This window comes from Sebastes fasciatus, chromosome 7, assembly GCF_043250625.1.
Source record: "Sebastes fasciatus isolate fSebFas1 chromosome 7, fSebFas1.pri, whole genome shotgun sequence".
Classification (NCBI taxonomy): domain Eukaryota; kingdom Metazoa; phylum Chordata; class Actinopteri; order Perciformes; family Sebastidae; genus Sebastes; species Sebastes fasciatus.
Genome location: NC_133801.1, coordinates 16,008,013 through 16,035,368, shown reverse-complemented (window position 1 = coordinate 16,035,368; position 27,356 = coordinate 16,008,013). Strand labels below are relative to the sequence as shown.

The 27,356-nt window shown below is 38.3% G+C and overlaps 2 protein-coding genes across 6 annotated transcripts in view; one reads left to right on the top strand and one right to left on the bottom strand.

The window, feature by feature from the left end:
- fam168a (family with sequence similarity 168 member A) overlaps positions 1 to 17,837 on the bottom strand; it is a 29,398-nt gene extending 11,561 nt beyond the window's left edge. Inside the window, exons 1-3 of one of the 4 annotated variants that reach the window (XM_074641872.1) lie at positions 17,594 to 17,837; positions 2,345 to 2,452; positions 1,624 to 1,715 (exon numbers count right to left, since the gene is read on the bottom strand). In XM_074641872.1, coding sequence (XP_074497973.1) covers positions 1,624 to 1,715; positions 2,345 to 2,406 — 154 coding nt within the window. In that variant the 5' untranslated portion in view covers positions 2,407 to 2,452; positions 17,594 to 17,837. The remainder of the gene's footprint in view (positions 1 to 1,623; positions 1,716 to 2,344; positions 2,453 to 17,593) is intronic. The other 3 variants (XM_074641873.1, XM_074641874.1, XM_074641876.1) reach the window with 3 other exon arrangements.
- kbtbd3 (kelch repeat and BTB (POZ) domain containing 3) lies at positions 17,211 to 27,182 on the top strand. Of its 2 annotated transcripts, none has more exons than XM_074641871.1 (10): positions 17,211 to 17,432; positions 21,644 to 21,928; positions 22,039 to 22,204; positions 22,474 to 22,656; positions 23,307 to 23,480; positions 23,565 to 23,837; positions 25,108 to 25,350; positions 25,438 to 25,728; positions 25,848 to 25,997; positions 26,858 to 27,182. In XM_074641871.1, the coding sequence occupies exons 2-10, from the start codon at positions 21,657 to 21,659 to the stop codon at positions 26,978 to 26,980; spliced, it is 1,875 nt and encodes a 624-aa protein (XP_074497972.1). In that variant the 5' UTR covers positions 17,211 to 17,432; positions 21,644 to 21,656; the 3' UTR covers positions 26,981 to 27,182. The 2 variants fall into 2 exon arrangements, with proteins under 2 accessions (XP_074497972.1, XP_074497971.1); XM_074641870.1 differs by lacking the exon at positions 17,211 to 17,432 and adding an exon at positions 20,023 to 20,929.
- The last annotated feature ends 174 nt before the right edge of the window (positions 27,183 to 27,356 follow it).

The following is a 27,356-nucleotide window of genomic DNA, read 5'->3' as shown; positions in this document are numbered from 1 at the left end:
CTCCTCTCTGTTGCATTATGCCTGGTGATGTCTGCTGGTCACAGTGAATTAGTAGTTTAGGTATATCGGGGCTCATTTTCCTACATTCAAAAGAGGTCATTTACTATCGGTCAGATTTGAACATAGGAAAATCAACTTTCATGGACCGTTTTTATCATTTAAACGAGTCTGTGTTGAGTGTTTTCGGATCAATGGAAACACATGACATGGGCTTCTCTCTAACTGACGTTCGTGTAGAAAAAAAATTAAGTCTTCGCCATGAAATAATCCCTGAAAAACATGCTGCTCCTCAGACTGTCACGTGTGTGTGTGTGTGTGTGTCTTTTAGCTCACATGGAAATGTAAACTAAACAGGAGTGGAAGCACATAACTGTACCCTACACCAGTACTCTCAGTTTACTGGATCAAATCTACTTGTTACATATGTGGTGGTGAATACATAATCTGAACAGTCATCATCCCTGCAGGCACCTTTGACCTGCGGTTCAAACTCTTCATAAAGATGGAGAGAATGGCATCATGGGAGGAGCCACATTATCCCAGCTGCATGCTTCCGCATCAGGTTTAAAAGATGTCACAAGAGACTCTTTTTGTGGCATATTACAGTATGATGTAACAAATCTAACCAGCTGACTTGAATGTCAAAATATGGAGTTGTTCTGCTGTTATTTGCTTCTCTGACTTTGCCTCAATTATATGTCTGGCCACCCTGTTTAACTTTATGTAAAAATATGAGCAGTTATTCTTTCTTGTCAAATGTAGTTTTCTGCAAACAGCTAATGTTAATAACAATCCACAACCTCCATATTTGTTTGTACATATACAGCATGTGTCTGTCGTACGACACCATTCCTCACAAGAGACTGACTAGCTCTTTGTCTGTGCTCATGTGCAACCTGTGTTATATCTCATCAACATGTTCTTAGCCTACCGCACTGAAAGCCTTTGCGTGAATAAAATTAAAAAGCTCCACCATGTCAACAACTACAACATCTTTAGGTCATGGTCCAGGTTCACACAAGTGCATTGCACAGAGCATCGACTCTGCTTCTTCAATAGAGCATTATTGACATCCCTAACTCAACACTTTGTGACTATCATCTCCTCTCAACCATTACCCTTATGGATAGACACTTTATTAATCCCAGTAGGCAATTTAACAGTCGTAACACCTTCTATCCTGCATCAACCCCCAGCTGTACTAAAAACGAAAGGTTAACAACTTTTACGCAACACTTTTCATTAGTTTCTACTCTGTGTCACCCTCTTTTGTATGTATTATTGCATACAGAGTCATAATTCTATGAAATTACATGTTATTTATTGGACACTTCAGATTTTGTTTTCTGCAGAAACCATATGGTGTTTGTTGGGCCTAAAATGTAAATGCTATGTAGAAATGTCCCTTCTTTGAAACACATTATATAAACCGGAAGAACATAGATGTAGTCTGCGGTCTTCCCATAATTTCTAGGTGTGATGGTTGTATCAATTTTCTCACTGAATAATTGACTCAAAACTCAGCAGCAGTGTTGTTTGTCACTTGCAGCCATCCTTAAACAACGTTTATAGTGGTACAGAGGAGGATAAATGTGTGTGTGTGTGTGTGTGTGTTAGTCTTACCTGCAAAGGCCATGTTCTTAGGGTTTCCATATGGGGTGCCAGGCTGAACGGGGCTGTAGACTGGATTCATAGCCGCAGATAACCTGTTCTTACTGAGAAATAAGAGAAAAAGACAGCGTGGCGGGGAGGGCAGGGGGATAAGAGAAGACAGAAGAAAAACGGAGGAGAGAGAGAGAGAGAGACGTAAGCCGTGTAAATTGGAAAGAAAATTGTTACGATTATCAAGCATACGCACACACTCATCACGCACACAAATCCCAAACTCAGATCCTTAAGGCGACATCCAGCTGAAGGATTTTGCCAGCATGCAACAAAAAAAATAAATAAATCAAGCCCCGTGATTCCTCACCCTCAAGTAGGCTCAACGTAAGTATGTATTTAAAACAGACTTTTGGAATAAATAAGGCACAAAAACTGAGAGAAAGGCACAAGTACGCATAGCGATCCACTGAAAATAATGGTTTGGTTTCCTGTGTGGCATTAAATACAGCTGTACCAGCCTGGTTTCCACCGGACGGAGGAGTGGCCATTAAAAAAATCTAAGGTGCTGGAAATGGTTGGGATGAAGTTGACCGACAACCATTTATACTACATCTCCCATACCGTATCTTTCTCAACCGGTCTCAAATGCTCCAACTTACCTGCTCATGGAGAATACGGCCATGGGAAATTGTGTACATGTGTGTGTGTTTGTGAGTGTGTGTGCATGCGTGCCCCGTACCTCTTGTGCGTGTCTGGTTGATACATGAAACTGAATTTGTCTGTGGGATGCCCGCTCGCCATTCTTGCTGTATGCAAATGAGGAAGGAGTGGAAGTGGATATGCAAATCTGAAATTAAAACAGCGAGAGGTCATGATTACAACGAACACAGGAAAAAGGAAAAAAAATAAAAATAAATATAAAATAGCAAAAAAAGGAAGCACCAGTGCAACAGCAAATGGTTAGTGACCGCAGCAGGGGAGACAGTGATTTAGACGGTGCGTTTGAGTGAGTGCCTGTGGTGACCGCTGTGTCTTTAGCCACCAATAAATGCTCAACTGTGCTAAATTCAAAACAGTGTATGGATAAAAAAAAAAATTCAATATTGTGTGAAATGGACTGTATTTGCTTCTAAATATGTGCGTACAAAACAAGCTGTTTCTAGCTGATAAGACAGCCTAGAGGTACTATTTTATTCATTCCTGTGCATGTAAATTCTATATGATGTCCAAGAGAAAGTGAGGCATGATGAGTATGAGTGTGTATATATGTGATGTGCTGTACACGACATCCAATACAAGCAGCAAAGCAAACATTTAAGACAGCCAAATGAAAAAGCACAACACACCCAGTGAGCGGGCAAGTGACGGAGAACAAAATATAGTATATAGTACGAAAAGGCCCGAGCCTTGCACTGAGCCCATGAGTAAGCATGATCCAGTGAGAGCATGAGCCAGAACCACAAGAGCGTTGCACAAACACAGAGCGGAACAGCTGAGGAATAAATAAAAGAGGAGGAAAGGTGTGTGTGTGTGAGCTGTGTGTTATTTGAGTTCATGTGTATCTTGTATGTGACGGCGCTTGTATGTGATCGGGTCGATTCGGTCTGGTTTTCAGTGTGGCTCTGTCGTGTGCTATATATAAGACTGCGTGAAATATGTTGTGGCAAGCTCTCTGCACACGGCACGTCACCCATTCACCATGAATCATTTGTCCAGTTCTGCTTCCTGTAGATTTGTGAAGTGAATCGTACCAAAAAAGACAAACTGAAATCTGACCGATCCATCCTGGGATTGTGCTTCATGGCCAGTTAACAAAATCCTTCAGGTGATTATAGCGTCACTGTCATAATTCCTGGGCATACACAGCACCGTGGTGATGCCAACCGGCACCGAGTGACACTTCAAATTAGGCAAGGAAGCATTTCAGCACTGCATCCAGGAACGCTGACGTCAAAACGCCCCGGAGGCACTCGGCAAACTGAATGCGAGCACAAACACGTGGGTGTTTTTTGCGTATGAATTCCTCAAAAAATACACATATGCATGCCCCCAAAAAATGATCAAAAACATGAACCTGAGCATGCTTGTGGGTGTGAGAGTGAGGATATGTCATTACCTCAATTCATATCTCATAACAAAGGAATTTGCCAGGGGGATTGATTAATCTATTGCTGAACACATCACATAGTAACATTCCTCATTAATCTAATGTATCTCCTATGATTTAAATCCTTCCTCAGGGGCAACTCTGCCTCCCACCTTTTCATTCCTTTCAGCCGTTCTTCTTCGTTTAATTCATCATTAGATTTCTCCACCTCACTTTACCGGTCTCTCTACCTGCAGACGTTCGATTATAACAAAGTTAAAGCAAAATGCAAAGCACCTGTACCACACTGCCACATTAAAAGAAAAAAATAGAGCTTAACTGGATTACATTAAAAATACAAATCGCTGATTTTACCCAAATGTCTTCCAAGCTCACTGTGCAGGTTTTAAAATTCAACTTAGTTGATCTGCAATAATCTGAACAAGGAGCATAATACAATAACAAAACTAAGAGTCAACAGTCACGCTAGCAGCTCTGTGAGGCTGTACTTATGAACAGTGGTAATTTTAGCTAAATGCTTAAATGCACGAAAATGCTAACATGCTGATGTTTAGCAGGTATAATCGTAGACTGTATATAAGAAGTGGACGTTGTCACCATGACGGAGTCGCCCCCTGGTGGCTATCAAGTTAGTACAATTCATCCTGAGGGGAACATGAACGTCTGTGCCAAATTCCATGCCAATCCATCCCAAAGTTGTCGAGACAAGTCACTCAAAACCACAAATGTTAACCTATAAAATATCACGGCAGTCCATCCGATAGTTATGATTAAGATAGATATATCTCATTGTCATTATTTTGTGGCTTTAAAAAAAATCTGTAGCCCCTCATCATCTTAACAGACAATTGTCGAACAAAATCATCAACAATCATCAGTTACAACAAACCATGTTAGAGCTTAATCTGGTGGTTATTCACATGAGCCAAGTTGTAATGTGCATGTAAATGTGTAGCGTGAGGGAACAATGCCCATTAACACATGGACAGGTGGCTAAGCTAACCCTGAGGTCTGGTGCTGCAAACACAACATATACCCAATTACAGCTGTGCCTGAATAGAGTAGAGAGAAAAACGTGATTGTTCGTCCGTTTCAGCCTGAGAAACAGTGAGTGTGTGAAGGCAAAGGTGACGAAAAGTGAATGGGTGAGAACAAGAGGGGCACCACAATGCGTCTAATTAAGGTGTGCGTGAGGAACAGAGGAAGGCAGAAATGCATGTGATGAGTAGGAGTGTCTGTACACAACTCCCTTTGTTTTCAGGGGGAGGGGATGATGATGAGGAGCTTCAGGCTCTCTATTCCTTAAAAAAAAAGCTAGAAGACCTTCTGTTCGACAGACCACTATCTAGGATTGTAAAAGACCATTCTCCAGAGGATATTCACCACAAAACAGTACATTTATTTCTAGGACAGTGTAACGGGGCAGAGACAAGTATACACATCTCCATGGTTTAAGCGTTTTTTTGCGCTTCGCTGGCGGCATTCTTCATAAAGAAAAGAACTAAAGATGACACTGTGTTAGTGGTTGCCTGAAAATATCAATAACACATCCGTGCTTGCTTATAGAGACACCAGCAAACAGTAACTGCTGCTGGGCACTCAGAGCCAAGGATTTGGGTTGTGAGCTCACAATGAAGTGTAAGCTCATAATGATTTTGTGGTACTACACTTCTTCTTTTTGGGAAATACGCTTAATATGTACCATCCATACTGGAGTCGGACGATATCAGTTGCCATCTCGGTGTACGGCTGAAAATAATGATTGTCATTTTCTGATTTCCAAGAACCCTTCAAATGTCTCGTTTTGTCCAAACAACACTCCAAAAACAAGAATAAATTTAATTTACAATCATTCACGACCAAAAAAAGCAGCAAATTGAGAAACTAGTTTGGCTTTTTTGCAAGAAAATTACTTTAACAATTACTAGATAATCACAATAGCTGCCAATTACTATTCTGTCAATCAAATAATCGACAACATGTCACTCCCAAGTTACTGGAGCCGCGGGCTGCAACTAACAGTTATTTTCATTGTCGATTAATCTGTTGATTATTTTCTGGATTAATCGATTAGTTGTTTGGTCTATAAAATGTCAGAAAATGGTGATCAGTGTTTCCCAAAGCCCAATATGACGTTCTCAAATGTCTCATTTTATCCACAACTCAAAGATATTCAGTTTACTGTTATAGAGGAGTAAAGAAACCAGAAGATATTCACATTTAAGAAGCTGGAATCAGAGAATTGACTTTTTTTTCTTTAAAAAAATACTCAAAACTGATTTATCGATTATTAAAATAGTTGCCAATTTAATAGTTGACAACTAATCCATTAATTGCCCAAATAACATCTTCAAATTAGGCCTACTTGTAAAATGTTAAGTATTTTTTATTTGATTAAAAAACGTAAAATTATGAAACCATTATCAAAATAATTATCAGATGACCACAAGCTAGAAATTATTATTCATTCAAACACTGAGGAGATACACATATATAAGGTTTTGCGGGGATATGTTTTAAAATGCTGTCATGCAGGAAACAAGCTTTTGAAAGGCTGATATTATAAAGGGTACTGCATGACACGGAAATCCAGGAAAATGCATCACATTTGCCAAACTGAGGCCAAGTAGTTGAAGTAGTATAATTGGTAGAAAGCTTTTACTGTGAAGGAGCTACAGGTACAGGACGTGCTGTGTTGCAGCAGCCACTGAGGGATAACTAGTCAAAAACAGCTGGTCTGAATGTAGAGTGGTACTTTTTTTAATGATTACTTTTTGGTCAGCTACATTACAATTCACCATGTACACACTTTGTGACCGTCTGTTGGCTTCTTTCTGTAAAAATTGATCCTTTCACTCCTTGATACAAACACATCAGACTTCATAGACAGCAGGGATAGTAGCTGCAGTGTAACGTCCCTCCATCGGTCAAAGGGCTGCAGATGATCAAACTGTACATGTGACATGAAGCGTTTTCACTCTGCTGCCAACAGCTTTTACGCCTTTCGGTAGCTTCTGACAATCAAACCATTGACCATGTTACCACATGTTTGGCTCCATAACAGCCTGCCATCCTCAACATGAAATTGGATCTCACTTCATTTTTTTCCCCAGCTACCTGTCTGTCTGTCTGTCTGTCTGTCTGTCTATGACACGGAGACGATTTTAGAAGGATATGCATTGAAAACTGACGCTGCATCACAACAGCGAAAAGATGGTGTGTGCTGTCTAGTTGATGTTTAGTACTCATCACTACGACACTGTCCAAATACTAAATTACACATTTCATTTGAGATTCTACTCCACTTGCAAAAGGACCAGACTTTTTTATTTTTTATTATTATTTTACATGTCACAACTTGACCTCAAGGCCATTAAAACATACAATCATACCACAACCTTAATAAAATAATTATTTTGTCTGATACTATATTTCTGAACAAAATGAAAATAATTGTTAGTTGCAGTAGCTATTGTTTTTTCAATAAAAACATCAGAAAATCTTAATAAAAGCCTATAATAATTTACCAGAGCCAACGGTGACTTATTGAAAATTCCTTCTTTTATCACATCAAACAGTCAAAAACCCAAAGATATTAAAATTATTATCGTAAGTGACAAAACGAGAGCATCAAATCCTCACTTTTGAGAAGGTGGAATCAACAAACAAAAAAGTTTGATGAATGTCTAAATGAACTAAATTAGTTGCTAATTTCTGTCAACTGACTAATCATTTCAGCTATAACTGCAAACTCAATACTAGAGCTGGGCAATAAATCCGTTTTATTAATTAATTAGAAATTCATGGTTTAGGATGATGTTTAAAAATGAAAATCAATTTTCACTTTAACTTGGACAATTATGGTATGGAGCCACCCGCCACCGCTTTCCCGAGCTCCCGAGTCACGCAAGCATGTAGCCAAGTGGCAAAAAACCCCAAAATCAAACATATATTGCTTTGCATGCCCTGTGGCATTGGTAAAACTTAATAATTCCTTTGTCTTTTGTAGGCCTAATTTGTTTTTAAGAAGAAAAAAAATATCGATTAAAATCGTAAATCGGGTGTGATGTGAAAAAAGAGATTTTATTTTTAGTCCATATCGCCCGGCCCTACTCAATTCTCATCTAAGTGTATCGGGAGCTTGTGCTCTGTCTGGCACACAAACAAGCACGCGCTGACATTATTAAGAAGACCTTCCAGCTCTGTGGCTTAACCAGTTATTTTTCAGGACTTTGTTAAGCTTAAACTCTATTAGTGGGACTTCATTTGAGCTGAACTCACAAGCTCTAGCCTCGAGGCCTAGGTAGACAAACACAGCTTGCCCTAGCCTGCATGCTAACAGAGCTGCTGTGTTTTGTGTGAGCTCAGTAATGTGACAGTCAGGTCTTGCCTTGTTCCAGATCTTCAAAGATTAAGCCCACATATTTAATTTGTGTATGTTAATATAAAAATGTGCGTGTTGCAAAACAATAATGTTGGTTCCGCTCCATAAAGGGAGATTCCTGCAGCCTCGGGGCACCAGAAGAGGTAATAATGAGGGAGGAGGATTGTGAAAGAATAAACCTCTCACTCACTCAGTCACACACACACAAAGAGCTACCGTTCCTAGAGAACATGTACAATACAACACAACCCCCACACCGACTCTATCCTCCCACATAATACCTCACTAGGCATCTACTCTTTAAAGCAACAAATCAAAAACGGTGGGCGTCATCACACTTCAGTGCAGGAGAGAATAAAGCTGAACAGCTTTTTTTTTTTTTAATCCTCAAGAAGGCAGCGTTTCACGTGGGTCATATGAAAAGGAAACAGTGGAATAAAAATCATAAGACGATAAATTGCTGAGTGTTATGTGGTGCGTCAATGGTTATTTTCTTTCTTACAGACCAAAAAAAATATTCAAAATACCTACCTGGATAACAAGTCACATTTAATATATTTACAGCAGGTGGCTCTTTTCCTATTTGTTGTTTTTATTCTATAGCATATTATTTTAGCATTTGCTCATTGTACTGTAAAGCTGAAACAATGAGTCTATTCACAGAAAATTAATCAGAAATGGTTTATTATTTCAGACCCTTTTTAAGCAAAAATCCCAGAAATTCACTGGTTCCAGCTTCTTAAATGTGAATGTTTTGTTGATTTTTTGTCTTTTTTATTTTTGATAATAAATTAACCAGTTTGCGTGACTTTTTTAAGAGAATAAAAGTCTAAATTCTCTGATTCCAGCTTCTTAAATGTGAATATTTTCTGGTTTCTTTACTCCTCTATGACAGTAAACTGAATATCTTTTGAGTTGTGGACAAAACAAGATATTTCAGGATGTCATCTTGGGCTTTGGCAAACACATTTTTCACTATTTTCTGACATCTCATAGACCAAACAACTAAACCATTAAATCGAGAAAATAACCTACAGATTAATCAGCAATGAAAATAATTGTTAGTTGTAGCCCTAATCAGTAATGGTTAATCGTTTCAGACCCTTTTTTTAAGAAATAAATGCCAAAAATTCACTGGCTCCAGCTTCTCAAATGTGAATGTTTTCTTGATTTCCTTTTGTCTGTGATAATTAACTGAAAACCTTTGGACAAAACAAGCCATTTAAAAATGTTACCTTGGTTTTTTTTTTTACAGACCAAATTAATCAAGGAAATAACTGGTATATTATTAATAATGAAAATAATTATTGTGCTAGTTGCAACCCTACTGTACTACCAACCATTGACAATCGACAATAAAGCTGCTTGAAAATTTGGTTTTAAAATTGGAAGTATTTCTCTTTGACACTAAACATTTATAGAAAATGTGGCGCTCATGTAGGTTTTCAGGGCCTTTAAAAAACAGCAGCTATCCGAACTACATCATGATATCTAACAAAACAGAGTCCCAAGGGACAGACCGACTAATAGCACCTGCTATCACAATCAGAACGGACATCCGTAATCAAGTCGGAGACCAGATCCATCTTGCTACAGAGCTCAGAGACAGTGTGATGGAATCAGAAATCCCCCCTCTGCCTTCTACACAATCAGACCTGCCCTGCAGCAACAAGCTCCGAACAGCCCCGGGCTATTTTAGATCTAGGACAGCACTGTACACTTTGGGACAGCATCTCCCCTTTTCTCTGTGCCGGCTTCCTCCTCCGCCTCTATTCTCCCTTCAAAATCATCTCATCAGTCACACACCTCATGGGTCTGCATCCCTGGATTATGGGACAATATTGTGCCACTGAAAATGGAAATGTTACCATGACATAAATACCCTTCAACATTATCCATTTATGGAGATTTCTACCCCTGCTGTGTGCGATTTCATGATGCAAAAAGAAATCTAAAACTCACTGTTTATGGTGTAAAAAGTGAAAAGGTTAAAAGGAACAGAGAGGGTGGTGACAAAGTTGTCCCCAACAAAGTCCTTATTTAAGGTGTTAATCAGAGGCTTCTGTCTAACTTCCTTACAAAGGGAGCATCAAGTAATTTGACTTTTAATGAGTTCTCGCACCAAATAGAGAATTATAACATCGATAGAAAGTCTGCACGATACAGAAAACAAGCCTGGAAGTCTACGGCCCTGCTAGTCGCCTAGTGATGCTGTAACACTCGTTTAAAAACACCAAAAAAACAACATTATTGGATGGACAGAAGTTTGCCGAGAGATATCTATAGATACCGCGTTTCCGAGCCAAAGTGAAATCCATCACTTCAGAAGAGCCAGAAAATAATGCTAAATCTCTGGTGGATCACTCGTTAAAAGATCATCTTTGCCAACCAGGTGAACTTTTAAGGGCACTCAAAAGGCATTTATATTTCTAAAGCAGCATATGCTGATAGTATAAATCTTACTTTTTGCACCTTGAAATTCTACCTTTGTCCTAAACTAATTGAAAACATGTACAAGATTATCAATGGGATATTTTACAGACAACATACTGTCTACATATCTGGTTGCAGAAACCTAAAGGCCCAACAAGACTTGTTCTTTCCCTTAATTTAGCTGCAAGTGAATTAACCCATGACCGCCTCCATCATAGGTGAGCTATTAAAAGCTCCAATACATCCAAAAGGTATTATAACTACTAAAGAAAAAGCTGACTCTGGCATGCCTGTACATGCCATGGTATACCGGTATGTACGTACATCTCCAACACTATATAAATACTTATGTAATAACAATATAACTGGTGCCTCCTCGGCCTGTTGCAGAACCTTTTCTATGTTTGACTACAAAGCACACTTACTGAATGCATAAAGCTCACAAGTGCTCCAAATGAATTAATGAACCAGGTGCATCAAATTTTATTGATTACTTTCAAATGCCACATCAACCCAATTAAGATGGGAGAGCAAATAATGAGCTGCTGGGCAGGACCAATGTTCTCACTTGGCCATGAGTTTGATTTAGAATTTTAAAAACCTGTTAAACATTTTTAACATTGCTTTGGGAAAAGAAATAGACAGAGTGGTCAGGGTGGGCGATGCCTCGGATATAGCCGATAAAGCTGGAGCACAGCTGAGATGCGCCGTCTGAGAATTTATTGGAAAATGTGTTTATCACTGAATTAGCGGAGCTTTGTTAGTGGCTATTCTTCAATAAAACAAATTACTAATACTTCAAAGAGCAAATATAACAGGGGACTTAAATTTTTAGGAAATGAAATGTGCCGCTCCTTTGACCACGAAATATATCCGATCACTATCCGATCAGGCAGGTCGCATTGAAGTGTCAATTGTGAACAAACATATGCGTACACAGCTGAGTTGCGATCTGGTGCATCCAATCACAAAGTCGCACTGAAAAGACAACGGCCTCAGACAATATCAAAACATTTGGACCTCTAAAATGTCATATAGGAGCTGTGTTCCCTCCACACTGGTATGATCATAAGCCCAGCATCAAAGGGTTAGAACCAACAGTTATGCTATTTTAGAGAAAATAAGAAAATAAAGACAATCGTATATATCGCAGCATAGCCTAAAAATAGAGATATTATTTATAAGCCATACCGCACAGCCCTACAATGTGGGCTGATCTTTACCATGGAAAATCTTGCCGAAAACTTGGGATAACAATTTAACACTTAATTAAGCTTCTGGTTTAAAAAAAAAAAAAAATACTTAAATTAGCTCCTACAATTACCAGACTCTAATAGCCAGTGATTAAAAAAGTGAAACCCCACCCCCAAGTGTGAGCATCCCTGGATTCACATTATGAATAATTTGACCCTAGGAGGTACGGGGAATAAACACACATGCCCAGACACAAATTCACAAGCACGCTCACACACAAAAGAGAACCAACAGCTTTATGGGCTAGAACTTGGCAGTTAAACCCATGATACACAATCAATACCTGCAGGCAATATTAACAGCAGACGGGAAGTATTGCCTGCGGCGGAGGTGGGACTTTACCAACACAGGGGGGGGGGGGAAAGGCCATAATGTTGTAGTTAGCAACCAGTAATATTTGACTATCTCTTTGCACAAACTCATCATTATTAATGAGCTGAGACTTTTAAGAGTTGCTGATCAATGCTAGCAGTCACTATTTCAATGCCTATTGAAATAGTGTCCCAGGTGTGAGCTAGCTCTTGATTAGAAACAGCAGGGTTCTGGGAGTAGAGAGTCAAAACACAAACTCTGTCCCAATTCCATGCTAATACACAAGAAACTTAAGTACAGTACCATTTTGCAATAGCCGCATTTGATATTAAAACATGTGCTGACAGATGTCACAGTGCAACTTAATGGGGACATATTATTTTGGTGATTTTCTCTCATTTATATGCTGTTGATAATAACGGCTGTCCATGTTAAACATAGTCCCAAAACCTAAGGTGTACAAATGTGGATTATAATTTTTTTTCAACTTCCCCGACAAGATGACATTAGCTCGACAAGATGACAATAGCAGTATTTACCTGAGGGAAAAAAAGTCAGAGAAATCTGCAATCTTGGTCGATGAAGTTGTTCTCCCTTCGGATCAGATGCCCCCTCGAGCATTGTGAAGTTTATTGTGGTGATATTCACAGTAGAATTGCAGCTAAAAACACAACTAGCTGAGCTTAAACGCCTGTGTGAGCTGAACCAATCAGAGCACACTGGGCTTTTTGAGAGGTGGGCCTTTAAAGAGACAGGCGCTAACACGGAAAAAAGACTCCTGAAATAAAAATATAAACCTGAAAATGAGCATAATATGTCCCCTTTGCACTGCTGCAAATGTTTTACTTGTGAACTTAACTGAAAGCCAGCAAAATGTATTTATCTTTATTTAATGGGCTGCCACTTCACTCTTACACAATTTGTCTACTCTTTTCCAGCTGATTTTTAAAAAAAAATTATCGTTATCCCTTAGGTATAATTAGAAACACGTTCATTTTGAACACTGGTACTAGACTACAGCATGAATAAACACTATTGATCATGACTGCAGGTATCAGTAATGAAACAACAGCGTGCAGCGCAGACACATGTGTATGTACATGTGTATGTACACAGTTGCAGACCCCCCAGTATGACTGACAGCTGAATACGTTATAACATTTGCCTCCAGGGATCAGTTCAACCTTTTATCCTAGTCCTTTATTCCATGTGACATTTCTCACCTGCCTCTGTATACATGCACACACAGAGATCAATCACAAAGCAATGATGTATCAATGCTGATCAGGAATCTGTTTGTATACATGTTAAAGGTTTGATCTTACAAACACAATAAGCTTATCTCATTCAAACGCAACACAAACCAAAGTATAGTCCACCTACAGTCTCGCTCTAATAGACAAAACCGTTTAATTAATGCTACACTGCAACCAAATCTTCTTCCTAAGCTACAGATCAGACTACTATTTGTAAGTGCTATTATTGCAAAAAAAAAAAAATATCAGAATAGAGCTGCAACGGTTAGTCAATTGATCAATTAGCCAATCAACAGTCAATTACCTGCTAACTATTTTGATATTCAATTAATTGTTTGAGTAAATTTTCAAGCAAAAATGGCAAAAAAATAATATCCTCTAGCTTTTCAAATGCTAGCATTTACTGCCTTTCCTTGTCTTATATTTTTGTAAAATTAGTACCTTTGGGTTTTGGACTGACTGGGAATTTGACAATTTATAGTCTGAAAGATTAATTAATTATTTAAAAAAAAAAAGATAATTAAATACTAAGATTTATAGATAATGGATATAATCGGTAGTTAGGGCCCCAGTTTTAGCCATGAACTCAATATAAATGACTTCCATGATGAAATTTGGTTAGGGCTGAATGATTTTGACTAATATGATTTGTGATATTCGAGGGAATAATCATTTTTACATCATTATTCTCATTTTCATTGAAAAACATCAAAAATGATTATGGGGTGATTTTGGCAGGGATCTGTACTAAAAGATATTTTCTCAAGTCTGTAGAATATGATGTGTAGGCCAGGACATCTCTGCAATATGACAATATTTAATTTTAAATGGTATTTTGACACAAATTTCGCCTTTAAGAAATACTGTAATTTGAATTGCCAACATCACTAACTTTCCCACTAATCCAACCATGCCACCATGTTCGCATCTGCTATTCTCTATTAAAACAATGTTGGTCATCAATTCTAGGGACTGTGGGCTGGACACCAGAGGAGGGTGAATCTGGAAGCTGCCGTCTGTAAGCATCTCGTTCACTGATCTCTGATGAGCAACTCATTAAGTGGTTCAAACCACACGGGACTGAAGTGCTGGAAAGACAACAGTCTGTTATAGAACCACTGACTCTCCGAACATTAAGTGACTTCAGCTTTCTATAGTCTGACAGTTTTATGGCCGCATTGTACAGCCCACCATTCATACACATGAGACTGCGCTCAACGCATGCCAAAACCCATATCTCCCCCTCCCTTTCTTCTAGCATGGCAGACAGGGGTCACCTTAGAACGAAGATGTACTAGCAAATACTTCAAACACTTTAACTGATATTTAGCCCAGTTTAGCTCTATTATTTTTTATCCTCTGCCAAAATATAGATTCAGATATAATGCCACCAATATACAGTAATTTCTGAGTGGATTTCTCAAGGATCACCATTGTCCTTGCATTTAATATGCCGTCATCGGGGGGATGCAACTCTGCCAGATGCTTCTTGATTTCACTTGACTTTTAAAAAGATTGTGCACAGCCTTTATGATTTGCACGTGTTGTTTTTTCATTATGACTCTAATGTTGTTCAGCAGCCTCATGAAGCATAACCCAAGTTAAAAATGTAAAACAAATCACATCATCACTGAATGTCTAACATACATGGAGCAGTGCGCTTCTTCCAGTCTCTGCAGATTTGATCTGTACACAATGTTGCTCTGGTGAGGGCCAAGAACAGTTGTATCTCAGAAATCCCTTTCGACCGATAAGGCTTCTTGAATTAAATGAGATTAGTAGTCAATGACTAAAGCAGGTAATCTCCCCTACCAAAAAAAGAGATGATCGCGAAGAGGATTCATTTCACTGATAAGACTAGTCATAGGAGAGAAGAAAAATATGCCTTTAGCGTTTTGTGTAATCCTGTCTCTTTTGAACTACGCAAGGCTCTGTTTAGTTTTTGTGTTCTTTGTCGTCAATGAGTACAGTGATACCCTGTTAGACTGTTGCGTCTGCTGAATGATTAGTTGATCAATTAGTCGACCGAAAGAAAATTAAACAAGAATTTCGATCATGGATTAATCGTCTAAATTATAGGATCTTTATTTATTGTCATATGTCAATTCCGGCAAAGCAGTCAATGAAATTCTTTGGTCTCAGGTTCCTTCAACAATGCTCATAAAATATGTATATATATATATATAAAAGGGAAAATCACAAATAAATGTAAAAGAGCAAAATGATAATCTAAGGCATAAAATTAAAAGAAGTTGTTTGTCAAGCAAAAATGCCAAACATTATCTATGTGTAGGCTGCTTTTCTCTGATTAATGTTGTTGTAAAATAGTAAATAAAGAATTTTTTTTTTGGGAGAATTGGTGAAACAAAACAAGCAATTTGAAGACGCCATTATGGGATTTGAGGAACTGTAATGGTTAATTTTACCCTATTTATTAACATTTTATAGACTGAACAATAATTGTTTAACCAAAAACTGATCAGCAAATAACAGAAAATAATCATTAAATGCTGCCAAGACAAATATGCATTTTGCATTTGTAATACTTATTCTGACAGAAGCTGAGAGGAACCACATGTTTATTATGAACCTGAGAATAAGTGGTGTGCATAGACTTTAGTGAAGGTGAACCATTTGAATCCAGTGTGCAAATATTTTACATGATGCACATCATTTTATAACAATTTTTCAAAACACAGCACAGATGCAGCACAAAAACTCCCAGTTAAAAACAAACTAGTTCCACTTCCAAAAATAGGGATTGTTTTTCATCATAATGGTGGCTGTGTAGCCTGGAGGAGACAGCCTAGCATGTTGCTGTAAAATAGTAAATAAAGAATTTTGTTTTGGGAGAATTGGTCAAACCAAACAAGCAAATTTGAAAATGCCATTATGGGGATTTGAGGAATTGTAATGGGCATGTTTCACTATTTATAGACTGAACAATAATTGTTTAATCAAAAACTGATCTGCAAATCAATCAATACAGAAAATAATCATTAAATGCAGCCAAAAGAAACTGCATTTGTAATACTTATTCTGACAGAAGCTGAGAGGAACCACATGTTTATTATGAACATGAGAATAAGTGGTGTGCATAGACTTTAGTGAAGGTAAACCATACTAAATCCAGTGTGCAAATATTTTACATGATGCACTTCATTTTATAACAAAAACTGACCAAAAACTGATCAGCAAATAACAGAAAATAATCATTAAATGCTGCCAAGACAAATCTGCATTTTGCATTTGCAATACTTCTTCTGACAGAAGCTGAGAATCAAGAAGGAACCACATGTTTATTATGAACCTGAGAATAAGTGGTGTGACTTCCAGTGTGCAAATATTTTACATGATGCACTTCATTTTATAACAATTTTCCAAAAAAACACAGCTCAGATGCAGCACAAAAAAAAACTCCCAGTTATAATCAAACTAGTTCCACTCCATAACAGGATTGTTTTGCATCACAATGGTGGCTGTATAGCCTGGAGGAGGAGGAGACAGCCCAGCCTAGCATGCAAGGCGTTTTGTATTTACCACCACATCATCATCATCATCAGCAGTTAATAATAATGTAGTTATATATCCAGCATCAGAGCTGTGTGAGTGTGGCATGTACTGGCAGTACACTGCATTCCTGAAGACAGCGAGCAACGCCAACAAAAAAAAAAAAAAACAGCCCCATGGTTGGACAAAAAAATGGTCACACTCAAACACAAGCTTTAAGACACCATTTTGAAAAAATCCACCACCGATTTTTCTAGATAAACTCTCTTGAAGATGCCATCTTGCCAATTATATATCACCAGATTACCTCTAGTAACCAGTTAGCTATTCACCCGTTTCTATGGAAACCATTTAGGAGTGCACATATAAATACGAACTGTTAGCTTGTCTGCTAAGTAGCATCCAACCTCGGCACACGCTGCTCAAAATTGCTAATTATAGCGAGCTTTGGTTAAAGATTTAGACATTAAAAAACACTCACATTTATGTTGTATAATATGGACCACACTTGGACAACAGCTGCTACTTTTTACCGCAAAACCACCAGCCGGTAAAACGGTTACAACAAACGGTTAGTATGAGTTCGCTAGTTAGCTTAGCTTAGCTTAGCTTAGCTAGTTCCACCACGGAGGACAATCAAAGAGGATACAAAAGACAAGAGAAAACGACCACTTAGCAAGTCGACACATGGGACATTTCCTACCTAGCCTCTCCGTAATCATTAACACTTACCAAAGCCACTCGGAGTCGAACAAAAACTAAAGATTTCCCCGTGTGCGTACGTGATCTCTCCTGTTCTGCCTCAGGTCGGTGCGGTGCGGACTGGCTCTCTCTGGCTCTCTCTCGCTCTCTCTCTCTCTCTGTGTGCTACAGCAGCGTACTAGCGTTTTGTGTCGGACCAGTGTGGCGCAGAGAAGACAGCTTTCACCCGAAAGGAAAGAGAGAGACGGCCACCGTGTGTGTGGGGGATGGGATGGGATGCGGGATGCACACTGCCGGGAGGGAGAGAGAGAGGAGAGGAAGGGATGTAAGGATGTAAGGAGAGAGAGAGGAGATGTAATGGCTTTGATAATAGCCAAATAATAACAATTATATAGATGGAGGTAGTTCAGGCTTATAAAAGCAGAAAATGGGTGACAGACTGGCCTTTCTGTTGTTCATTTGGACTGGTTCTGCTCTCACTCAATAATCATTTGATTTTAAGGGTTTAGTGCGACTATTTGTATATATTTTTTTGTCTATACAACATGACAAAAATGAATAATATACAGTGCAGGAAGAGGCAAAAAAAAAAACACTGAGCTTATATCTGAAGCCTTCACCTAAAGAGACAAGATTAATATAAATAAATAATATGACTACATAATAGTGATAACAAAACAATTAGGACAAGATATATATAATAACAACAATAACAATACAGTAAATATATAAAAAAAAATAGAGAGGTCATGTAAGTTCCCTCTACCACAGAAAAATGTTAGCAGACATCTAAAATAAAGCCCTAAACATCTATTTTTGATTCTTAAACGTTTTATTTACTCAGTTAACCGTTCTTTTATAATGTTTTTTAATTTTTATTTCTCAAAATGATGCTGTTTCAAAAGTCCCTACACGCAGCCAAGAATTGTTTGTTTATTGTTTATTGTTTATTTATTTGTTTGCACAATTTAAGACTATACAACATAACAAAAAATAATATTTTATATATATATATATATATAATAAGGAAGGGAGGGAGGGATGCAGGGATGTAAGGAGAGAGAGGAGATGTAATGGCTTTGATAATAGCCAAATAATAACAATAATATAGATGGAGGTAGTTCAGACTTATAAAAGCAGAAAATGGGTGACAGAATGGCCTTTCTGTTGTTCATTTGGACTGGTCCTACTCTCACTCAATAATCATTTGATTTTAAGGGTTTGTGAGACAAGATTAATATAAAGAAATAATATGACTACATAATAGTGATAACAAAACAATTAGGACAAGATATATATATATATAATAACAACAGTTTATTTGTTTTGCACAATTTAAGACTATACAACATAACATATATATATATATATATATATATATATATATATATATATATATATATATATAAAAAAGAAATGAATAATATACAGTGCAGGAAGAGACAAGATTAATATAAAGAAATAATATGATTACATAATAGTGATAACAAAACAATTAGGACAAGATATATATAATAACAAAAATAACAACAGAAAATGGGTGACAGAATGGCCTTTCTGTTGTTCATTTGGACTGGTCCTACTCTCACTCAATAATCATTTGATTTTAAGGGTAGTGCGACTATTTGTTTATTTGTTTTGCACAATTTAAGACTATACAACATAACATAACAAAAAAAAAGAAAAAAAGAATAATATACAGTGCAGGAAGAGGCAAAAAAAACACTGGCCTTATCTGAAGCCTCCACCTATAGAGACAAGATTAATATGAAGAAATAATATGACTACATAATAGTGATAACAAACAATTAGGACAATATATATATAATAACAACAATAACAATACAGTAAATATATCAAAAAAGACAAGTGTGTGTCTGTGTGTGTATTAAAGGGCTAGTCTACTATAATATAGATGATGTAGATGATGCAACATGGTCTAATTGATAGGCTATAATGTGTAATAAAACTGTTATTTCTTTGTTCTGTTTTGTGTGTTAATTGATTGTGTTTCTGTGTTGGTGACAAAATGACCTATCAGTATTTTATTATTGTTGTTATTATACCAGGAGTAACACCTACACGCTGTAGTAGTATTAGTGCATGTTTACAAAAAGCCTGCTGATATATGTACCGGTATCTTGTATAGTAATAGTCATCATTTCCAGACAGGAAAGTGTGTGTTGTTTGGTCAGCAGCAGCAGCAGCCCTGTGGTGGTGGTGAAACGGTACTGCAGCATGGCTGGAAGTTCACGTTCACGAATTCAGACGAGAGGCTTTTTTTTGCTTCATACATAATAAGCACAACCACAAATATAGATAGCTTCATTATAGCAAAGCAACGCCATCCGGTGGTGATGAGATGCATTGCATCACAGTGACTCAATTTTCTAAACATACATGGTATTGTAATGTATATAATAATAATAATAATAATAATAATAATAATAATAATAATAATAATAACAACAACGATAATAATCATCATCCTAATTAAGTTGGTCATCAAGTCCTGTGAGAATGGTTGCTGCATTTAGTTTAATATATTTCAGGTACCATTGCAGATGCAATTGGTAAAATAACAATAATAATATTATTATTACTACTACTACTACTACTAATTAATAATAACAATAATCTTTATAGAGCACTTTTCATGAGATGTAGCTCAACGTGATTTACAAAATAAAATAAAAATGCAACACATTCAAATGAGCAGATAAATCAGCAATAAAGTCAGACAATAAGAGGGTAGTGGATGCTAAAATACATTAGTGAGATAAAAGAAAAAACAGAGACCATTAAGAATAATAAAAATGAGAGAATTAATTAAAAAAAATAACATAACACTAAATACAATTACTACTACTACTAATAATAGTAATACATATTAATATATTGATAATATAATATTAAATCATTATTATTATTATTATTATAAAAACGACTAGGCTATTTGCAGAGCAAATATCAACACAAACAGGATCAGTGAGCAAAAACACAGAGACAAAGGACTTACTAGTAACAGCCTATTTCCATCTGTAAGTTTTGTTTTATAGAGTTTTATAGTCTGTAGAGCGACCAATAAGAGAGAACTACAGTTCCCAGCGGCCATTGCGCGTCCCTCTATACCGCAAACAAAAGAGCCGCATACATGCACACAACTCGAGGGCTTTTATAAACGAGATAGACATATCTCAGTATTATTATTAACAAAAAACAGCGCACATTCAGCAGAGATGTTACCTACAAATAAAACCACAAAAAAGGAAAAAGCTGTCCGAATCATCGCGTGATTTCACGCTTCCGGAAGTTATAATGGCATGAGAGAAAGAGAGAGAGAGAGCTGTCCGAGGTGCTGACACTGTGAGTAGTGCATGTACTGCTTCAGACTACATATACCTGTATAATACACATGCATTTATATTACTTATATGTGTTTGACTTTGAAGTATGTATAATACAGTACATATGTAAATTGTTGTAATGTACGATGTTGTATTATGTGATTTTATGTAAGATGTGCTATTCTGTATTTATTTTATTATTATTTATTTTCTTTTTCTTAAAAGCCTAACCAGGGACAAGGTCTGCAAATTAGCTATGGCTAGAAGTCCTATATACCTTGCATCGGTTGCACTTTAATTAAGTGTAACAATTGGTTTATTTGTTTATTTGTTTTTGCACAATTTAAGACTCTACAACATAACAAAACAAATAAATGAATAATATACAGTGCAGGAAGAGGCAAAACAACCCACTGGGCTTATCTGAAGCCTCCAACTAGAGACAAGATTAATATAAAGAAATAATATGACTACATAATAGTGATAACAACAATTGTGTAACAAAAAGTGTAACAAGGCCTATGTTTTGTCAAATAAACTAATAAAAAAAAAAAAAAAGACACAAACTCAGTAGCCTAATATTATGCATCCCATTTTCATTTTCTTTCTTCTCTCTGTGTCTCTCACACATACAGACACACACACATATTCAAATAATATGAAGACAGGCTCAGACTCACTATATTCTATGGAAATGCATTATGACCTTTTTTTTTTTTTTTTATATTGTCAGATTTTTGGGGAAGATGGATGAATGTCAAGAGTCATCATTCTGTATCACGAATGCCCACAACTCCAGCAGCCCCCCCAGTAGTAAACCTGGCAGTACTCCACAATGCAACGGTGTCCCAGAGTGCCGGACCCTGTTGCGGGTGCCTGAGTCCCACGGACTCCAGCTGCTGGGCGTGCTCAGGTCATTCAGGGAGCAAGGCTTGCTGTTTGACTTCACCATTAAAGTCCAGGAAGACTGTTTTCCCTGCCATCGCTGTGTCCTTGCAGCATGCAGTGATTTCTTCAGGTACACTAATCTATCTATCTATCTATCTATCTATCTATCTATCTATCTATCTATCTATCTATCTATCTATCTATCTATCTATCTATCTATCTATCTGCTTTGTGTTTTAGGGCCATGTTTGAGGTGGATATGCGAGAGCGATGTGATGGTTCAGTGACTCTGGGTAACCAGCGTCCGGTGGCGGTGGCTTCTTTCCTGGACTTCGCTTATTCTGGAGAGATACTCATCACTGATGGCAATGTAGACATGCTGTTTCAGCTTGCCTCTTTTCTGCAGGTACAAATACAACCATTCTTTCTTTTTTTCTAAACACACTGTACATTTGACATTGTTTTTGCTAAGTTTGTGCCATAACCAGTGCCTCCTCACCTAGTTTAGGGTGTTACTATACAAAAACTTCACAGTCACAGATCAGTGTCACAATATCAGGTTTTCGCTACACGATTATCATGGCCAAAAGAATTCACTATAACAATATATCTATAGAAATGTACTTGTCTCTACGTTGCAGTTTTTTTTTTACTATGTAATGAATGTGTCCTCAGGTGTCAGTCTTGTCCCAAGCATGCAGCAACTTCCTGATAGGAACCATGGATCTTTGTAGCTGTCTGTCCCTCCTCTCCCTCGCTGAGGCCTACGGCTCTGCCTCCCTCCTCCAAAGTGCCAACGACTTTGTGGTCCAGAACTTCTCCGACCTTTCCAACACCCAGGACTTTCTGGATATGCAGGTGCTGCTTAAGAACGGACAAGATAAGGAAGTTCTTTTATCAGAGAAGCTGAGGGTTACATAAGGCCGGCTGTAGATTATTTGGTAATAAATGCATACATTCCTCTAATTAGTTTATATTATGTATGCAGAGTCTGCATCCTGTCTCCCTGAACAATGACTGTTTTTGCTCATTCTCAGTTATTAACACAACGGCTCCAAATCATATTCAATAGCTAGCAAACTGTATATCTGTATAACTGTAGCGTCCCTTTTAAATGGCCTTTTAAAGAAAGATACAGCAACAGCACACGTCAATATGTGTCAGCATCTTCCATATGCTGAGGAAAAAAGGTTATGATTTAGATATAAGATGTAGGACTTTTGAAATATTTACTTAATAAAATGTTTTAAAATGATTTCATCAAGTTCATGGATAAAAATGGGGTACTGTGTGCCTAATTCATCTAATTTCTACACACAGGGCATAACATTGTTCCCATAATTACACTTAAAAAATGATCAGTCAATCATGAAGTCTGGCCCTGAAGGCCTAGGATGGTACCTTTCTAACTAATAATAGTGTAAAAGTGATTTTGATTTGACAAGTGACCTTATTATCATCTTGCTCACATCAAAAGCCTGACTCAGTATTTACTATTTCAACTATAGGTGAATGTGTTGGAGGCATGCCTAAATTCAGATGCTCTAAACGTGCCCAGTGAGGAGGCCGTGGTGACGTCGCTTCTCAAATGGACACGGCACGATCTCTCTAGAAGACAAAAACTGTTGCCGGGCTTGTTATCTCTAACCAGACTCCACCATGTACCTGCATCTGCACTAAAGGTTTGAACACACTGCTTGTTCTGGATTTTGCATTATATATGTGGTTGTCTTGTGATGTCTCATCCTTCCTGTGTTACCCCTCAGACTCTGCGTGACTCCGACGCTCTCCTCCGCGATGCTAAGTCCTGTCTCGCCCTGCTCTCAGAGGCTCAGAGCAGGCAGGATCAGTACGGTGGCTTGCTCTCTGACGCCAGGCCGACCACCACGCAGAGCTACATCTACGTCCACAAGACGGAGGAGAACGGAGAGATCCGCCACACCTTCTGCTACTGTCTAGAGACAGACAAGTGGAGAGAGCTGGGAACAGCTACTATGCCAGACCCACCAGGATCCTGCCTCACCAGCTTTGCTCAGAAGGTACGTTTTGGGGATTGAACCTTGAGTCCTGCTGCTGTTTAGAGCAGTGGTTCCCAGCTGTTTTGATTTGTGCCCCTTTAAAATTAAGCAATGCCAGCTTGTGACCAGTGCCTGAAATGTGTCGTTACTCACCAGTACTGACTACCGGCACATTTGCTTTTATCCCATTTTGAATGTCACACAAATGATGACAACAAAGCACTGAAGGCCTGCATGTTTTCTGGCCTGAGCCAATGCAACAATGTAAATAAATGAAATACTATTCTCATGATTTCTTTTCTTTGTTCTGTCATGATATGTATATACCATTATTGCAATGGAGAAATTGTTGATTTACCAGAAGATAAAGGAAGAAATTTAAATATTAAGTTTTCAGTTCTACTCAGTTTATGTTGATTTGACACACTAAAGCCTACTTCAAGGCGACATTTGATGTGACTGCATCATTGGAGAGCTAAATAAAAGCAGTCTTGCCCATACATTATAGACTTGCCTTTGGTATTCCTTCTCATTATCCAATCTAAACTGTAGGCCAACATTTTCAGCATATTTTCAGTTGTTTTTATTGTAGCATAAATGCAATGTTATATTTATGTACAATTTGATTTGTATAAATAGCTACATATCTTTTTTCTATTTACCAAATACATTTATGGACAAACTGTGGATATGTATGTAATGAAATGCATACCAAAATACATTTGAAACGGGATTTATTAACAAGATAAATAATAAATATATCCAAGACACATGTGATGATCATGTCATGAAACTGCTGAATTAGGGTATTAACAGCTTTTTTGGTCCAATTCAGGCACTGCTTGTGACCATTTTGTTTTACAAGTTATAGCCTCGGTGTGGGTTGTGAGTTTTCTTTCCCGGATTGTTTTGTTTGAAAGCTTTTTAGAGACCTCAAGTGGTAAAAATATCCATTATTTCATGAAAAAATAAAACAACAATTAAGGAAAAGCCAGAAAACATATTTTAAAAGCATTCTTATCCCTTTAATTATCTTTTAACCCTTGAGTTTATCTTTGGACCCCTTGGTCCGAACGTCCAGGTCAGGAATTACTGGTTTAGAGAACAGGTGTAAAAGGAGGAGCAACACCTGAACAGTAAGGGAATGTACATTTCAGGTAAACAAACAAATGGGGCCTTGATGTATGTATAGTGGTTTGGAATGAATCTTATAACTACACACTTCTTTATCCTGCTCTCTGTTATAGCTTCAACAAATTCACCATCTTCTCATCTTTCCACTGGATCTTAGATGTTCGTGACCGGCGGTTGCCGGGGGAACTGTTGCCGGGCAATACGTCTCCACGTGGCCGAGCCGTTCCATGATGCCACGGACGAGGTTTGGTGCTTCTGTCCTGTGACCCTAACCTGCACGCCTGCACCTGCCATGCTGAAGCCGAGAACCACGCACACGGCTGTGACCTGCCTGGACCGAGTGTACGTCATCGGAGGACGGACCACGGGATCCAGAGGGGGAGCTCCCAGTCTTCTGGATGTAACAGTGACTCCCTTATATACGATTGAGTCCATATTGTTGGTTCAGATGTCCTGCAGTACAAATTCTGTTCTTCATATATTTTAGGTGGAGTATTATGACCCTCTGACCCAGACCTGGTGCTCCGTCAGCCCGCTGCCCACTGCCATCTTCTACCCTGAGGCCAGTGCTTGTGGCAGTGTCATCTATACACTGGGGTCAGAGGTGGAGATCACAGACTCCTTTAACCCCTCACTGGATTGCTTCTTCTGCTACGATGCCCAGCAGGACCAGTGGAGCCGCCTGGTGGCCGAGTTTGGCCAGTTCTTCCATGCTACACTGGTCAAGGCGGTGTCAATTAATAACACACTGCACCTCTGTGACCTGTCCACTTACAAGGTGAGCCATCAGATAATGAATGGATGAGTCGTCAGTCATTGCATTGTAGTGTGAAAGCATTAAAAAGGGCTTATGTAGTTTAAGTTTTCATAACAGGACTGCTTTTTTCCCCCATCCAGGTGTACAGTTTCTGTCCAGAGACCTGCGTGTGGAAGGGCGAAGGGTCATTCGAGTGTGCTGGGTTCAATGCAGGTGCAGTGGGTATGAGAGACAGAATCTACATCCTGGGTGGAGACTATTCACCTGACGAGATCACCGACGAAGTTCAGGTAGGAGAAGCTGCCCTAGTTTGACTTTTATTGGCTAAGATGTGTGTGTTCCAAGTCATGGTTTCATGAGCTGAAAGTGGAGGCCACCTGATGTGTTGACAGGCCTGGAAGAAGTGATCAGTAGCTCACCAGATAAACATTAAAAGCAAAAGACAAAAGTATAGAGCATATGGCGAGACACTGCAAAAACAGAATTTTTCATGCACTGGTCAAATTACGATTTCGGGCTATTTTGCTTCCATAACATTTCTTCTTTCAGACTACTGGAAAGAAAACATCCAAAATACACATTTAGGTGTTTATCTTACTACACGTTGTCTATTTGCATCTGTAGAGTTCTCCAAAATATACCGACAGTTAACATTAGATAATGCCTCATATTTAACCATACAATTGTCTTAATGTAAGTAATCAACTGGGGAAGTTTCATGCTGATATCTGTTATTTAATTTTTTTTTTACCCTATGCACCTGGGGTGTCCCCACTTAAAAAGTTAGCCAATAGCAATATATATATATTATATATAAGAGGCCCCAGGCTAGACCCAGAACACGCTGAAGAGATTACATATCTCGTCAAGCCTGGGAACGCCTCGGGGTCCCCCAGAAAGAGCTGGAAAACGTTGCTGGGGATGGATGTGAGAGAGGGGATGACGGTAGGAGCTCAGGATAATACCTGAGGTAGAGATGGGAGAGGTGTGCACAGCTTTGAATAAGAGACGGGATAAAAGGAGGGATGACCGGATAAATGGGTAAGGAGAGGAAAGGGGTTGGGACAGTGCGTTGAGAACTAGCTAATTTAAAGTTAATTAACTGTATTACCCAAAGCGTTCTCATATTCTCTTCTTGTGGCCTGTACAGGTGTACCACAGTGGGAGGAGCCAATGGGAGGAAGTGGCTCCGATGCCCAGAGCGCTCACTGAGTTCCACTGTCAGCTCATCAGCTTCAGCAGACACAGAGACCCATGGAGTAACGCAGCATGATACACAGCAGACACACACTCATGAACACGTGTGTGTTACACGTGTCACTGATGCAATGAGGCTTTCAAACCTTTGCACATGACGAACAGAGAGAAAGACAATCTTCACCTAACACCATGTCTCTCACACACCATCATAACACCAGAGCACTTGAGCCAAATTATTATTATTTTTTTTTTTTTTTAATTTAAAGATTTGATCCTTAACTTTGTATGTATTAAGCGTCCGCTGTCATAGGATCTTTGTTGTGTCGATCAAAATGTGGTCCCTCCCATGGAGGAACCCTAATGAGCAGAAGACTATTTTAGAAATCCTATTTTGGTTTCGAATATTTTTTGTTCTGCTTTGTATTAAAAGAAGAATCCCCCCAAAATAA

Excerpts from the sequence above, each read along its gene's own strand:
- kbtbd3 (XM_074641871.1), top strand. The coding sequence starts at position 21,657 with ATGGATGAATGTCAAGAGTCATCATTCTGTATCACGAATGCCCACAAC. Across the intron at positions 21,929-22,038 it reads GCATGCAGTGATTTCTTCAG|GGCCATGTTTGAGGTGGATA; the intron begins GTACACTAATCT and ends TTTGTGTTTTAG. Across the intron at positions 25,729-25,847 it reads GTGACCTGTCCACTTACAAG|GTGTACAGTTTCTGTCCAGA; the intron begins GTGAGCCATCAG and ends TCCCCCATCCAG.